This window comes from Acanthopagrus latus, chromosome 22 (genome assembly GCF_904848185.1).
Source record: "Acanthopagrus latus isolate v.2019 chromosome 22, fAcaLat1.1, whole genome shotgun sequence".
Classification (NCBI taxonomy): domain Eukaryota; kingdom Metazoa; phylum Chordata; class Actinopteri; order Spariformes; family Sparidae; genus Acanthopagrus; species Acanthopagrus latus.
This window is the reverse complement of record NC_051060.1, coordinates 16614140-16630865: the sequence shown is the minus strand read 5'-3', so window position 1 is coordinate 16630865 and position 16726 is coordinate 16614140. Positions and strand designations below refer to the sequence as shown.

General features: G+C 41.4%; 1 protein-coding gene across 1 annotated transcript in view; it reads right to left on the bottom strand.

Moving 5' to 3' along the window:
• LOC119013145 (potassium channel subfamily K member 2-like) overlaps positions 1 to 12364 on the bottom strand; it is a 39474-nt gene extending 27110 nt beyond the window's left edge. The window contains exons 1-4 of the mRNA XM_037087547.1: positions 12317 to 12364; positions 11265 to 11580; positions 11111 to 11154; positions 8895 to 9217 (exon numbers count right to left, since the gene is read on the bottom strand). Coding sequence (XP_036943442.1) covers positions 8895 to 9217; position 11111 — 324 coding nt within the window. The 5' untranslated portion in view covers positions 11112 to 11154; positions 11265 to 11580; positions 12317 to 12364. The remainder of the gene's footprint in view (positions 1 to 8894; positions 9218 to 11110; positions 11155 to 11264; positions 11581 to 12316) is intronic.
• Positions 12365 to 16726: the final 4362 nt, after the last annotated feature.

Here is a 16726-nt window from a genome sequence, read left to right as displayed (position 1 = left end):
ACAGAGACGAATGAAAGAGAAAAGCTCTGGGGAACAGCTGGCACTGCGACAGGCGCTGACACTAATAAATAGCAGAAGAATACTTTGCCGGACTAAAGCTTTAATTCCCTCATGTATCTGTGGGCTTCCAATCCGGAGCAGTTAAAATAATCCAATGTCTCTGCAGTGCATGTTATTGATTTAAAGAATTGTACTAGTGAGACAGTAGGTCTTTTTAATGATCTTCATCATTTGAATAATACAGATGAAACTTCAGGAACAGAATAGTAATGTTACAATAATGTAACTCAGGTCGCTTGAAACTCGCACCGTCACAATATATACACACACTCACACAGTTTGGGGTCACTGCAACGATTCGTCATCCTTCGTGAAACAGGGAGCTTTCGTTAACCTATGACTTTAGAGGGTGATAACACGTGATAAAGGTCAAGTGTGTAAAAGCTGAAATTGATGAATAATGGATCGGAAGCTGAGCACTCATGTAAAGACGCATGAGTCAACGTGACATGATTGGTCAGCAGGTGGAAATATAAGTGCCAATGGCAGATAATGATGTTGTCCTGCAGCTTACATCGATCTGTGTGTGACTTCTCCACACAGCCCGACAAACACAACGGGACAAACAGCAGCTGAAAGGGTTGGTTGACTCAAATGCCTAAAAAAGCCTATTTTCCCAACTCCTCAGCCAAGGTATCCTGGGAATTACATGCATATTTGATGACTCTGCACCTCAACACTTGCCAACCAGCCATAAAGTGCTAATGCAGGAAATACTGCGCTGGTTATAGAGTGGTGTGGAACAAAAGGGTGTGGGGTTTGCATCAGTATCAGAGTATATGTTCAATCAAAAGACGATTATACACTGGTGTCACTGTAGACAATAAAGTGTTTCGGTAAAATCTAAAATACACGGCCTCTGTCGCATGTCTTTGACAGTTTTTGCAAACCACATTTTAGAGATCATTGCAAAAGAAATATGTGTGTGTTAGCCAATGTATTAATACGTATTACTCCCTTATATCCACATAAAAACTCGAGTTTGGTCGGGCTCTAGCATCTACCATTGTTTTATTCAACTAGGTTTTGAGATATCAGCTACCTTCTCATTTTTGTTTAAGGTGCTGAAAAAATCAGAAGACCTCATTGTCAGTAGTTTTTCATGGGGACTATTTCTTTGGTGTAAAGTATTTCCAATGAAAATCAAAACTACCTGCATGGATGAATAGCAATTCATAGATGTGGGAAAATATTTGTATATTTACTCAGAGCACCAGCAGCCTGAAGCTTAAAGCAGGATTTATTTTTCCGTGGAGATGGACATCAAAGTAAGCGCCGACTCTCACACCCCCTAAATCTAAACAAGGCATAGGTAAATGGTAAATGGGCTGTATTTGTATAGCGCTTTTCTAGCCTGGGTGAGCACTCAAAGTGCCTTACAACTTAAGTCACCTATCTATATTCATACATATAGATGTATTCATACACTGGCAGAACAGACTCATTCACTCATAAGCACTCAGATGCCAAAAGCAGAACCACTGAGGGCATCTGGGGTTCAGTATATTATTCAAGGGTACTTTGACATGTAGACTGAAGTGGACAGAGATCGAACCACCAGAACCTTGGAGTGCTGAATGTCCGCTCAACCTCCTGAGTCACAGCTGCCCTAGGACCTGTGTCAACCATAGTGATTGAATGATCCAACATCATCCCAAGATGGTATTCTTTCATTCTTTCAGAGTATATTCCAGCATAGTACTGAGCAGAGCAGAGAAACATAAACTCCTCCTCGAAGAACTTAAGACTGTCGATAAACAGATCTGAGGAATCCAGATAGTTTCATGCATGTAGTGATTTATTTACTGTTTTACTGGGGGTGAAACTGATTTCCATGTTCTGGTTTCTTCTTACTATGTTTTCGCTACATTGTGGTTTGCTAAACATGACACCGTTTCTAAGTTGACACGTGTGTTATACGACCATGTCTCCTTACGTGCAGTCCAAAGGAGCCTAATCCAGGCACAGTGTGAAAGGTGTTGCTTGTAACGGGGGAACTCAGAGAATAATCATCCAACTCTTCAGTTCCCTTAAGCTCTGTGTAACATTTTAGCTTCTTTCAGCACATTGTTTTGGTTGTATAGCCTGCAGTGTTACTGTTTTTGGCCATCTAGTAGGTTTGCAGCCACAGCTAAATATCTTCTGGTTATCACATTATACATACCAAGCACCAAAAAGCAAGCAAAGTTATCAACTAGCTAGTAAACATAGCATACCCTTTAGTTTATTTCCTGGAGGAGTTGATGTAGACCAAAATAAGAGCTAAAAGGGAGTGAATTATAGACTTGACTCTTGAAGGCTAATGTTGCTTCACATTTACTAGTTGTGCAGCTTTTTACTAATAAGTTCACAATATCAGCTTCATAAGCTGATTTGTTTTACATCTTTTTTTTGCTGCTCTTTAGCAGGACAAAGCACAAATCTAAGCAAAAAGTAAAAAGTTTGATATTTGACAGAAGCCACTACCTTCGGAGTTAAAAGAAAAAAAGTCAACCAAATGACAAAACAAATGTATTCAAAATAATATGTTGTCTAGAGGTCAACATGCCAACAGTGTTTACATCTCCCCTCTGGTTAATCATTTCCAAATACAACAAAGCAGAGGCTTCAAAGATAGAAAATCTGAAACCCTACATTAATTGTGCCTCATCATCATTTAACAATGACACAAATCAGACAAGCTTGGCTCAGTCAGCCTCTTTGTTTCCCCGCCAAGGCAGCGATAATAATTTCACTGGCACTCGGCTGTATGCATATTAACAATGGCCACGGGAAATGATGAGACAGGATAGTGTGGAGACCACACTGGCATTGTCTCCACACTGAGGCGAACAGCCAGGAGAGATTGAATCATCTGAGGTTTTTTTTTTTGTTTTTTTTTTGACATCTCTCACTTTTTTAATTACTCCCTTTGAGAGCGCGTCTCTTCTCAATCCTCTGCTGACTGGCTTTTGATCAGTGGGAGCTTACAGAGGTGTGTTTGTGTGTGTGTGTACATAATTAAGTAAAAGTGAGTGTGGGGGGACACCTGTATTGAAGCTGTTTATCAATAAATCATCAGAGGAGAAAGAGAGGCTTGAAAGGATGCTGAGCTCGTAGGGCTGCTTTCTGATGGATGGTGAGGCAAAGCTGTTTGGTCACACTGCTCACTTAGAAGAAGTGTTTGAAGATTTTTATTGGTATTTTCAGAACTGGTCTTACTGGCTCTCAATTAGCCTGATAGCATTAAGTGCTCTTGAATGCTTTCCAGAGGCAAATGGCCCAGTTTTAATGATCTTACCATCTAGTAAGTAAGTAATTAATTCAGTTCACTTTGCAGCCTGGTCCAAGACTGATAAGTTTGTTTTTTTGTAAACTAAACTGACCACTCAATGATTCAGTGAAAACATCACTGACAGGAGGAATACAAATAGTTAACTGGCTGAAAAGACAGAGAGGACAGTTTGCACTAACTTTTGAGCCTGAGAGTGAGGTGGGACATTTGAGGTCAAACAGCACAGATGGCTCTGTTGTTGGCAACATTCTTCACATCACAGGCGGCTACAGGGCATTTTGTTCATTCATTTTACAGTGGCTTGTTCAGAGACATGTGCTTGGTTTGTTAAATTTACTATCATAGCGAGTTTATTCATAGATCATTTTGGTACCGACCAGATTAGAAAGATTACATTAAGGTTGACTGTGACAGCAGTTTATTACGATCCATATTTACATTTCCTGTAAAGTGTTGACCTCTAGTGGCCGCAGTAATTGTTATGATAGCAAAGGAGGAAATCAGGCAAAGTAGCATAGCAGAGGTACTTTCTCAACTGAAGTTACCCAAGTAACATTGTTATTTGTAGCCAAACCACAATGTTTTCCTTAACCTAACCAAGTAGCGTCCTTGTCTAAACCAGACCAGACTGCAAGTGTACGAACAATGTCCAGTACACCTGATGCATACACACTGCAATGGTCACACTGTTTGGAGGAACGGAGACATATGAAGTTTTAGGTACCAACTGGCAATCACCTATTCAGTCATTTAGTTATGAGTATGTGTTAACTTAGAACTAAATACTGATGTTGACATGCTAAGATTCTCAGAATTGCAAAGCTAACATATTAGTGTTTAGCAGGTATGTTATATACAATTTCGACCAACTTAGTTTAGCTAATATTAGCTAATTAATGCTAAATATTTGGTACAACTTAAGTTGAGTGATCTGCAGCAGCAACCGTTGTACCATCCACCAGGAAAAGTTAAAAATTTGACCTCAGGTGATCATCACAGTCATGAGGCTGCTGCATCGCAGACCATTTAAATGGACAAATTTAAAGATTTTTTATGGCAGTCCATCCATTATGGTGCTACTGTTCGCAAAGTGGTGCAGTAAACAAAGACACTGTCTCAATTGGAGAATGAATGGTTTGCTGTTTTCATCAATTTCAGCTGCCTCCAACCTCAATGTTCTCTTCTTTCACCGCTGGTGAAAGCAACAGTGGCAACTATGGTGACTGCATTATGCCAACTAATGGGCTTCCAAGGGGAAACCAGACTTGCTGTTGTTATCACTATATGTGCATAATTATGGTATCATAAATAAGGCCCCCCTTGCTTTCCATTGTCGGGCACTCCACATTCATTAAGTCGACTCCTGACAGGAAATCAGTCAATCTGATGGATAATGATTTCATGACAGGAGCATCAACACCATCTTTGAGCATTAGCTCAGCATCTCAGAACCAAATGATCCACCATCTGTTACCGGCCCATTTTAATCGAAAGCATTTTCATTTACATAAAGTAGATGGCACTGAGCATTATTCAGTAGGCCTGATAAATCTTTTGTCAGTTTAATATGGTGAGGGTGTCTACTGTAAATATAACCAAATGCCAACACAGAGAACAACAATTCATGAAAGATTTTTCAGTTCCACAACAGCTTTAAAAAAAAGAAAATCAAATCATACATATTTAATCAGCAGCCTGACCAACAACTCAATATCACACTTGCTCCCTCAAGCTATTATATCGCTCACATCGAACTCAGAAGAGGAGAAAGTTGATAGATAATTTAGAAATAATACATGCTACGTTTCCCACACCTCAGGAAATATCCTTGAATATTTACATTTGATTATGGATAATTTAAAATATGCATGAACTACATTTGAATTCTTTCCAAGATTGTCATTCAAGCTGCAGCCCAGAGATGCAGCAGTGAGAAAAAGTATGCCACACAGTATTGTGTTATATCCAGAAAGTTTCCTCATGATTGCCAGAAGGTATTAAACCAAGAACTCTTCTCGTTCCAGTGAGGTCTTTTTCATCTCGAGACTACACTGGGGGTTGATGCTCTGCCATGGGGAATAGTGCAACATCTTCAATGTCAGTGTAATTAAAGTGGCTCAACTGGAAATAGAGCAAATTCCCACTAAATGGAAATCCAACGCTTTGCTGTACCGGCTAACAACGGTGCAACCATTGTGTGTTTTTAGTCCTTAAGAGTGTATCTAAGGGACATCTGCTGCATTCACACACTCCCCGGATGGTTCCATTTCCAGATTTAGGAAGTTGTTCTTTCGCTTCCTCGGTTTTCATGTGCATCATAAAGAAGGGTGGGAGCAACAAGGCGCAACGAAAAAGAAGTTGTTTCGCATTTTATTGCTCAGTGAGTGACAAGGGAGCGCGAAGGACTCGAGACAATGACTATTCAACGTGTGACTTTGGTCAAAGTGTCTTACTATCAACCCAGTGTTTACTTTCATCCACCATGATTTAGCGTAATGTGACGTCAACCCAGCATCTTGTGTAGCAACATTTTCGAAGGCTTTTTATGAGGCGTTGTTCCGACTTCAGGGGACATTCACGTGTATTTCACCCGTCTGCAAAACGTTTTCCGATACAAGTCCGACAGCACATGAACAAACGGTCACTCTGCTCATTTCACGGGTTTATTGAAATGCTCACACTCACATAACCAAATGGTTTGTTGCACAGAATCCTCTGAGAAGACCTTCTTTTCGGTAAAGGTCAGGCACTCTCAAATAACACTTGTCTGTTGATTGGACAAACCATTTGACTATCAGCGTCTCTCAAAGGCTGGCATCATACAATCAACTCAAGAAACCAAACACCAGCAGTCATTTATCTCCCAGCTAGCTGCAGTAAAACCCCGGCTGTAGTAGTTCATCATGGGGTGCTGATTCATCTGAACCATGTAATTCATCTACATAGACTCACTGCATTGCCTGATGGATTCTAATTTGATCTTGCAAACCCAGATGCCATATAAGGTAACCATTCATACACTAGCATAACTGAATACAGTCTGTACTTCAGGTCTCCTCATTATTATCAGAAGAGACGTTTTCTCCAACAAGGTCTTTCTCACCTAACAGTCGGAGTTTTCCGTTTTAATGAGACGATTTAGTTGATAACGACAACACGTTCTCACAAACAACTCGTCAAACGCGACAGCGACAGACTGTCACACACACATCAGCTTTCATAAAAAGAGATATGACCTCTGGATTGTCACAGAGTTTGGTTCAGTGGTATGCATCAAAACAAATCACTTCGGTTTAGGAAAAAAACACTAAAAAAACAATTGAATATTGACACTAACCCTAACCCAGGACGAATAACTTGCAGCATTGACTTTCAAAATAACCCTTGCTCATAAATGTTTCACATAGTCTGACTTATCATGACTTGTAGACTGTTACAAATGTTGTCAAACGGCAGTGTCTGGTTAGGGTTAGGTACCAAAACTTCTTGTGCTTTGTGTTAAAATAACATCCAGAAATGTTGCTTACACAGCCAAATTTACCTAAATACACCCACTTACAGAACACAACTTAAAAATAATTAAATGTCGACACTGTTGACAAACCACAGTCTCCTGTGAGAAAGGCCTGTGTCTGACTCACTGAACCACCTCCTGAATTGGACTCTTCCTGTTTTTGATTCTAATCCTCTAGAGGGCCACTTCAAGACGTGACGCCAGAGGGGAGAGTACAGCATCAAATTTAGAAGCTTGAGGACAGTGACCAGGCCGCTGATAACGAGGCTCCTTTCTCGTTATCTAAGAAACTGCAGCAGCTCTGCCCTGCTGTGTGTACAGTGAGTACATTTTGGAACAAACAAAAACTACCTGACATTCAAGCTGGACCGTTAATCTACAGGTCAATTAAAGTGGGAGAACAAGAACTATAAGCAAAATTGGTAATGATCATTAAGATACTTTGCTGGTATTTTTATGCATATAATAAAAGTATTTCGCTTACTGTAGGAAATATATTTCATATATAAGTACATTTTTGTTTTTCTTGCATATTACTTACTCAGTGAGTGTGAAGGACGGTTTAGAATCAGAATTTTAGGATGATGTGTTGCAAACCAATAACGTCTCTCCGATCTTATCTAATCTAAAGGGGACAAAATTATCAGCGGCACACAAATTCAGGGACTGCAGCTGATTATCAGCCTGTATGGATAACTCATGCACAATATATATAATGATAAATGTGTGTGTGTCCTGGGATTTTGAAAGACCTTTCAGTTCTTGCACATTATAAGATTCCCCAAGAGGAAATGCTTTTCATCAACCGTGGGTGATGTGAGATCCAGTAATCCATAAAAGAGGAGTCGTGAAGTCAGTGGATGTCCTTTATGAGAAGAACACTCACTCAATACTGACATTTACAGATGTTTTTATTTGACATTTGAGTGAGTGGAAATTACTAAATGGTGAATTTAATTTAGTCAGCTTTATTTACTTATTCTTTTAAAAGTGTTCCTGTTTAAAAAAAAGAATTAAATGCAGTTCAGTTCGAGATGTGATTTAATTTCCAGCAGGAGAAAGCACAGGGGCCTTTAACAAGAGCCTTAACAGGAAGTGAATGTTGATAATCTGTTAATATTATTTGACTTGACTGAGTCCCAAACAATATTTTCTATGTATTTATTGTGTTTCTTCTTCCTTTAGTACAATGGCACACTTCATTCTGGCTACAGGAAGCATCGGAGGGAAAGCATTCTAGATACGTTTGACATCTGACGGACATTGCTTTGAAACAAAACCTGCCCCTCAGGTTCCCTTGATGGTTTCCTGGAATATTTCATACAGTGCCCTATAGTAGTTTATATAATATGTGTGTAGAAAGATGTCAGTGTAGATCTTCACTAACTTAAAGCAATATTTTGTAGGAATTGGCATCTCGAGGGATTTGGCGCCCCCTGCAGTTTCCAAGTGCAACAACATTGTTATAAATACAAATCACAGATCTGTAAAAGTTTGACTGGATATGACGCCAGCATATCCTCATTATCTGAATGTAAACATGTCAGCCTGGTGTTGTGTTTGTGTTTCATTCTTCTTATTTTGTTTGTGTTGTGTTTGTCAAATGTGATTCCTGCAGTTTTTCTTAAAAAGCCCTTCAAAAACTTGAAGAAAAGTTGTTCTGCACACATTTGGAATTCAAAATATTTGTAACAAAAAAGGAGAAAAATATATATCCAACTGACCTTTAAAATGGTCTGAAATATGTAGATTTAACAGAGCCACAGAATAAATGTGTTCAAACAAACTAGTTCTTCAGTTGCTCAGCAGGCTGAGAAAAGATCCTGAGGGTGATGCTCTGGCAGTATTCACAGTCACTGTGTCCACAACTAACTACAATCCTAAAGACCCAATGTTAAACAAGGCAAAGCTGCCAAATTCCAGTGTTAACCTCAGTATGGATTATCCTCTCCTCTCCCCTCTGTGTAGAATACAGTATTTATAGAAACACAGTGTGAGATGTTTTAGAAAAGATTTGAATAATACTAGCTTGACACTTCCTCCTACCTTGACCAAATCCTCCAGCTCAGACGAGTTCACGCAGCCGTGCATGACCAAGAAGTCCAACTTTTTTTCGAGGATGACCAACTTCTCGTAACTCTCGTACGGCTGCTCTAGCGCTTTGAACACCATCGCCCCGATAATGAGGTAGAGCACCACCAAGAAGAAGATGGCGGACACGGTTTTCCACCTCATGACAGTGGTGTGGGTGTCACAGTCATCATCATCGTCGTTCGGCGTGTTCAGCAGCACCGGTTTGGCTGAGAAGGACAGGCGCGGCTTGGAGTTGTGGGCGGCAGATTTCGGGTCAAGAAGGTCAGGTGCGGCCACTGTGAGGATGGAAGGGATTAATGTGGATCAGTTTATTGGCAATAGAGGAGACTCAGCCTGGGTAGACTCGTTTGTCACATCACTGTGTTTTCCCCAGATCAGTATTGTCCTGCTGGTAATGAATGCATCCCCAGCAGTCACATCCTGTCTTTGGCTGGAGCAACTACCTGCCATTAGCGATTAGCTAATTTAACCATTGAGCTAAGTGGCCCTATGAGCTGATAGTAGTTTGCCTCAACAGCACCTTTGGGTGATGGGACAAGTAAACACGAGCAACAGAGCTCAGCTCGACTAAACTTGATGATGTACAGGTGTATTTTTCTGTTTGGTAAGGAAAACAGTCGTAACAATACCTCCTTTCTTGACATCTAGTGAGTTGATATTAGACCATTATGGTGAGAGGCAGGACAGGCCAGGGCTAACTGGTTAGCATGCTAACTTGCAGACATCTCTGCAAAGCAGTACATTGACGTTTTTGACGTAAGGTTAGGATGGTTGGTTCTTTTCATTCGTTTGTTGATTCCACTTCATATTTTGAATCTTTCAAACTAAAATTCTGGCAATTTGATATGTATATTTTTTTTTATATATATTTCTGAAAACTCTTTGTGTGCTGTATCGTAGGCAGCTGGACTTGTTTCAGTTTCTTGCAGACTCTTCACCTCTCATCCGAGAGGCTTTTAAACTCTGCGTGGGAGTGTCCTTACAGAGTTATAAAGGACGAGCTTTGAGTTTCAGAGTCTTTAAAAATGACTCAAACCATAACTCGATGGCATAAAAAAAGTATCTTTTCTGTCACTTGACTGACTGATTAATTCAATAACTTTTTCAGCTCTACATAAAAGATTGATTCATTTAAATAAACTGCAAGGCAATAACCATCTGAACAAAGTCAGGTGAGCACTGGACGTTAATATAAACTTAATTATTAATGGCTACATCAGTAAGTCATGGGCATTAAAGTGTTCCAGCGCAGATCTACCTGCAAATATATTCATTTATTATTTCCACACCTTTAAAATACAGTGACTCTACAGAATGACTTGACACATGGGAACTGGATGGACCTGCTTCTGTGCCTGCCAGCAGAGCCCTGTCTCTCCACAACCCACAGTAATTTTTGATCCGGTGCAGGTAGAGCACTTTTGTCATCGAATGCTACATCTGCAGCATGTCTAACACCACCGGTCATTATCCAACACCAACATTTACAGTCACACCTGCACCTAAACACATGCACCTCTACATCTCAGCCTCCTCCTCTGCGCTGGAGCTCATTAGGAATATTGAGACTGAAAATGGGAAATTAAGTAGATGATCACAACCAACTGAATAACACATTTAGGGGTTATTTATTCGGATTTAACAGTAGAACAGGCTCCCTGAAGCAAAATACTGAGGATTGCTGTTGCCTTTAGGTCCAACAATACAAATAAATGCAAGGACTGAATGGGAGCTCATTAAAAATGAAAACACTCTTTGTCACAATCCCGTCCCCCAAACAGCTTGCTACAGTAGATGCAATTACATAACCAGCACATGAGCTCCTCATAGCCAGTACTGCACAGTAAACAACTTATGGGAAGGATCACTCTGTCAATATTGAGCTGGAACATGTCAAATCAACCCAATTAATATTCACCAGTTTAGTTTATTCACTATATATTTTAACTGCATGAGCATTTTTTAAAAAAATGTATGATAAAATCTACACATGAGTTCAGCAGGAGTATTGTTGTGACACTATTCACTATCAAGAGACAGAAATTTGGGGATGTTTTTTCCTCCAACTCAACTGTCCATCATCTCTCTGTGAAGGTGCACACTTAACACGAGTGATGCAGAAATATTTGCCGTCTTTCCATCATCGAGATGAACTTTAACGCACTTACTTCTCTACCATCTCGTCTCTCTTTGTTTCCTCATCGACGGATCTCTTTGTCCAAAAGAAAAAAAAAGAAGAAGAAAAAAATTCAATTAAATTAATAAATAACAAAAGATCCTGTATCCCTCTTTATCGTCGCTGTGTGCCTCCGGTGCTCCCACCGAGGGACGTTTCCGCTCTCCACATGGTTCCTGCGAGCTGCGCTTCCCCTTCTCCACTTCACAATCTCCGCAGAAAATACATCCAGGACATCGCGTTCCGCCGCCGCCAGACGCGCTAAGACGGAGCGCAGGAGGAGCGCGTCGCCTCCGTGAGATCCGTGCGGGTGTTTGGAGACATTGTGCCCTGGTGCGGCGCTCTCCTAGGAAGGGGGGAACGCAGAGGTTTGGGATACGTGCGGGTCGGAGGATGCTCTCCTCCTCTGGTGCGACTCTGGACGCGCTGCGCTGCTGTGGACTGTGCGTGTGCGCTCCTGCTCTAAAGACAGACGGAGAGGGAGAGAGGGGAGAGGAGAGCTGCTGCACTTCACTTCACTTCACTACACTTCATTCCACTTTACTCCACGTGCTGCAAAATTCCACACAATAATGGATGAAAAAAAATCAAGCGGCTCCAAACTAAGAAATCCAAGAGCACACTGACAGACTGCTCACACAAATGATCATTCCACATCTTACAGGCAGCTGTTCAGGGGGCATCAGAGCTACTTCAAGGTGAAACAACAGGTTTGATGCAACTCATGTCATTCAACCATGTTCCAGCAAACCTTACTGTTCCAATTCAGAAACATCAACACACACATTTTGGAGGCGTTTGTCTGAACTTAGAGGTGAAACACTCTGAGGTTGTCGTCAACACTGTCAAGGTTTGTGTTTTTCCAGCTGTCAATTTCCTGTTTTATGTTGGAGTTACACTGGGTCTTCTGTTTTTACTTTCTACTTCCTTTTCGGTTCCCCTCCTGTGCTCCTCGAGCCCCCAATCTTACCAGTGGCCAATCAGTGTGATTAGAACGTCACGCGGTGCACCAAACATTCAAAAAACAGCATCACAACACCACAGTAAATGACTTGTTTCACTGACTGGAGCCATTCGGTCCAATGAAATTAGCATTTTGTTAAGAGCATATTAAATAACTTTATCCCCGTTCAAGTTAGCCAGGTGCCGAACTGGAAGCTAGCTTCGCTTCAAAACACAACTGAGCAGCTCTGCCTACATGTCCAGATGTAATATAACGTCCTTGGTGCTCCTCCCCAAGTCTGACTGTTCGCCCTCACCTGTCTCACATCAGTCCTGTTAGCACCATCTTGGCTCCTGGTGTTTCACCGCCTGCACTTCGTCCCCTCGTTAGTTCAGTTTGCATTTAAACCTGTGTTGTTCCCTCTCTTTTCGTCAGTCACCTGTTTTTGCTTTCCCACATCTGTCACGTCTGTCCAGAGTTCCTTACGTTCCAACCAGTGTTCCCTTAATGCTGTACTCAATTTAGCTTTTGTATCTGTCTTTGTTTTGTTTTTTTTGTGGATTTGCCCCTAGGTTTTTGTTGCTTGCTTTTTGGGCTTCATATCTAGATCAGTTGATGAAATCTTGCTTCCTGTTTTTTCTCCTCACCTTCCCTGACGTTTGTCAGAATTATAAAAATGAAATACAGCGAACGAGTTACCAGATATGCTGTTGTATCTTGAAAGATGGCCCCATGTCCCTCCATATCCCTTTTACCTTTGTATCATCTTTTCAGTTGCTGACCAGTTGGAAAGCTGTAAAATGACAACACCTTTATATAACGTGCAACCTGGAGCACAGAAGAGTTATATTATCCCAGGATTTCAAGTTCCCCATCCCGAGTGTGACGTTCTGAGGAGAACGGCCACTGTGTGATTAAGGTCTTCTGTGGGTTATTTGTTCAGTTTCTTCCACAAGAGCACTTTCACTCTGTTTGAGTGACCAATGATTTTAACCCTGTGACATCCCAGTCACGAGCCGGCGTCTCCCGTCCTTCCACCTTATCAGCAGGAACAGACTTCAGGCTGTACATGCCCTGAAGGGCAGCTGTCAATGCATTAATTAAATTCATCTGAATCAGTGTGACGGCGTGTGGTTTATGTCCCAGATGTAGCTTAGCTCGCAGGTGTGATCGCTCCATGAATACACAAAACCAAGGCTGGCGGTTGTTGTTAGTAATTTGATTTCCAGTTGCACTTCACATCCTTTTTTTCTGCCCTCGTGAGGATTTATGTGTGTTTGTGTGTGTGTTAGCAAAAGAAAAGTGTGCACATGTGTCCACAATATTGATTTGCATGAGCTGCTACAGCTAATTGAATTGCACAGAGACTTGTGCAGCTGTGTTGTTTTGTCTTCGGCTCTCTCTCTCTCTCTCACACACACACACACACACACACACACACACACACACACACACAGTCACACTCTGAAAGATCCTCTCTTTGTATTAATGGGACTGCGAATAAGTAGTCTTCATCTTAGATTATAGCAAGAGTAACTCATAATTGGTTGGCTCTTCAGTCTGCAAAGAAAAAAAAAAAAGCCTCTCCTGCCAAAGAAAACGGAAGATAAATATATCGCAGTCTGCAGGATGACAGCAATAAAACCATAAACGGTCTCACACATGCATTGTGCTCCAACTCTTAAAAGGCTTCCAGTGGGTTTGCGTCCAGATAATTGCTCATTCCGACATAAATCGCCAGCTGCAGTTTTCCCTTTCCCATATTTCTTCTTCTCTTCTTACCCATGTTCCTGGTGAAGCATCCAAACTGCGCTCACACGCTCAAAGAACAGCAGATTGATATTTATAGGAAGTCTAACGTATGTGTCAGCCATGTTCTCATCTTCCATCATCATCCTCCTCTGCTGGTGCTGCAGGTGTTGACAGTGAAGGTCTCAGATGTTTCCGGTCTGTTTGATGGTTGGAGCTCATTAGTTAGAGTGTTTCCTCCATCGCTCAAGAGGTGGACAACGCATTCCTGCCTGAAATATTACAAAGTGTCGGGGGCTTTTCATGTCGGCCGTGTGATGCAATCGTGACATAACAATGCTAAATTATTTCTGTTTGTAAGTCTTTGATTTATTCTGTCCTTGCACATGTAAGAAATATTAATGAATCTTCAGATCTGATCCATCGTCTCTGATTCACCTTCAAGCTCCTGTGTTTTACGTCCGAGCGCTCCAATGTGTGCTCGAGTGGATGCTGTAAATTTGTACCAATATTAACTTTAATTTCATTCCGTGAGCCGAAGACTCGGAGGATTAATGGCTGGAGTGCTGGATTTGCTTATGTTGCTATGGTTACGGTTCTGCTTTTGAGAGTAGCAGTGGAAACTGTGGCTTCACACGCGTATAAACTTCTCGGTTGCAGTCGTTCAAAGCTTTCTGTTGTCAGCTCGATTATTGCAGCGTGTCGTGTCGTGATGGATTCCCTGGCAGCAGGACGTAACACAGGGAACTCCACACGTGTTCAGGCTTATTTCGCGTTTATAACCAGATAGCTGCGCGTCTCCCTTTGCAGGGCAGCGTGTTACTGGTGCAGCAAGCCACAGCGCGAGCAGCCAGATGGAGAGCAAGGGAAGGTGTCTGAGAGCAGCTGATGAAAACACTAAAACAGAACAGGGCTTGAGAGTTTGTACTAATCGTTCTATACTGCAGGCAGGAAGTGTTACGAGCTCCCGTTAATCCACTGAGGGTTAATTTTCTTGACGCTTCCTGAAAGGGGTAAAAGGTCGGCTCGGCCAGGGAACAGTAGGGTTCATTAGCACTCAAGCTAGGTGAATATACAGTATACATTTAATATGAATTCTGCTGCTGGGATCAATTTAAAATGGCCTCCTGCCATCATTGCTGTCTTTGCTCTGCCAGCAGAACTACAACAATTCACTAACGCCTGTGGTGTGAGAATGTGACAGGCTGTGAATCTTGCTGACTTTGTCGGTGTGGCTTCGGGGCTGTTTTGTAACTTTTTCTCTGCAGTTTCCATCTATTTCTTTTGGCACTCAGAGTGTCAAGGCTTTTTTTAGACCAGTCCTGTAGATAAAGATGCTGAGCACTCTGAATTATGAAATGTTCTCTTTGCAATTTTTTCTTCTTCTCGTGCCATAAGTTCATGGCCCAGAGTTTCCCTGTGGTATTACTTTTGGCGCCTGCATACAGAGTTAGCAACATGGCTATTGCTACTAGCCTGGCTACAGTCCAAGGCAAAAAAACAACAACTGTAAGAATCCCAATTTAACCTTGAAACCTCAATTTCAGGGCGATGACAAGTTGGAGTAAAACATCCGGTTGTAATAAATAGTGAGCAGGTTTTGTTGTTAGAGTGTCGATTTTGTATCTCAAATCCCAGTTGTAAGGGGAAACACATATCAACGGGGTAACAAACTTTGTCACACCAGCGAACTCCATTCTCTCTCTTTTATTTATTTATTTATTTTTACCTCGATTCCTATTACGCACCTTCTTTGTCTTTCTAGTCTACAGTGTAGGGTTTCTACAGTTATTCCAATCATCCAAAGTCACCTGGGTATAGCTACCTGGGAGAACAATGTCTCTTCCTGTTTCGTTTCGGTCGCGCATTTGCAGAATGTGTCGAATTTTACCGTAATTTTTCTAGGAAGAGTCGAGCTGACCGGGTGGCATTGTGAAAGCTAGGTTTCAAAGAATCACCTTTCCACAGCCTGCAAGATGTGCAAAAAAGTTGTCTATCGCCAGTTCAAAGCATTTTCCAGTTCCTCTTTTTGCTCGTGATAAGCTTTGATGGAATTAGCAGTCAGACAACACAATTACACCTCTCATCAAAGCCAAAGGAGGAAAAAATCCATTAAAGAAGCTAGTACAGCCCGAGTCGTATGCGATATATAATGACACAGGAGACACACAACGGAGTGCAGTGTAATGTGCATACGTAGCTATGAGTTAAGGTAAATGATCTGAATTTCCACTGACTCTGAAAACATTTTATCAATGGATATAATGCAGCAGTGCATAACTGAATTAGAGTCACTCAGCTTGATTGCTCTGAAGAAATGAGGGATGAAGCCTGAAGGAGGCTGTCCCCGGACGCTCTAACTCATTCGGACGACACAGTTACACTGATGGGTCTCTGGCTTTATGTGAAGTCATCCCTCTTGCATTTATGTATTTAGGTAATGTCTTAATGAATGCATTTGTGTCTTTGTCATCTCATTAATAGTCTCCTCATAACATCCTGCTCCAGCATCTCTCGTCCTAATTGTTTCCCTCGAACAGGACAGCACCCGTGACATTAGGAGGCATGTGGCTTTTGTTATATGACAGTAATCTTATTACGGGTGACATTGTTGCATTAATGAAACCTTATTACCATAGAAATCTCTCCTTGTGTTTCAGCAAAATGCCAGACACTGGCGTTCTGAACCGTTTTACAGCTAACATGTGACCTTTGGAAAGAAAAGGTGCTGAGAAAGTGGCTTCTTACTGGAATTGGCTGTTAATTAGGATTTAAATTCTACACTTTGTGGGTTTTACTTTATCCGTGAATGCAACGTGAAATTCCATTAAAAAAAAAAACCCTCCAGTTTAAACGTTTCGCACCATATGACTGTGGGTAATGAGGGTAGGCTGAGTAGGCTATATAAAGGCCTTT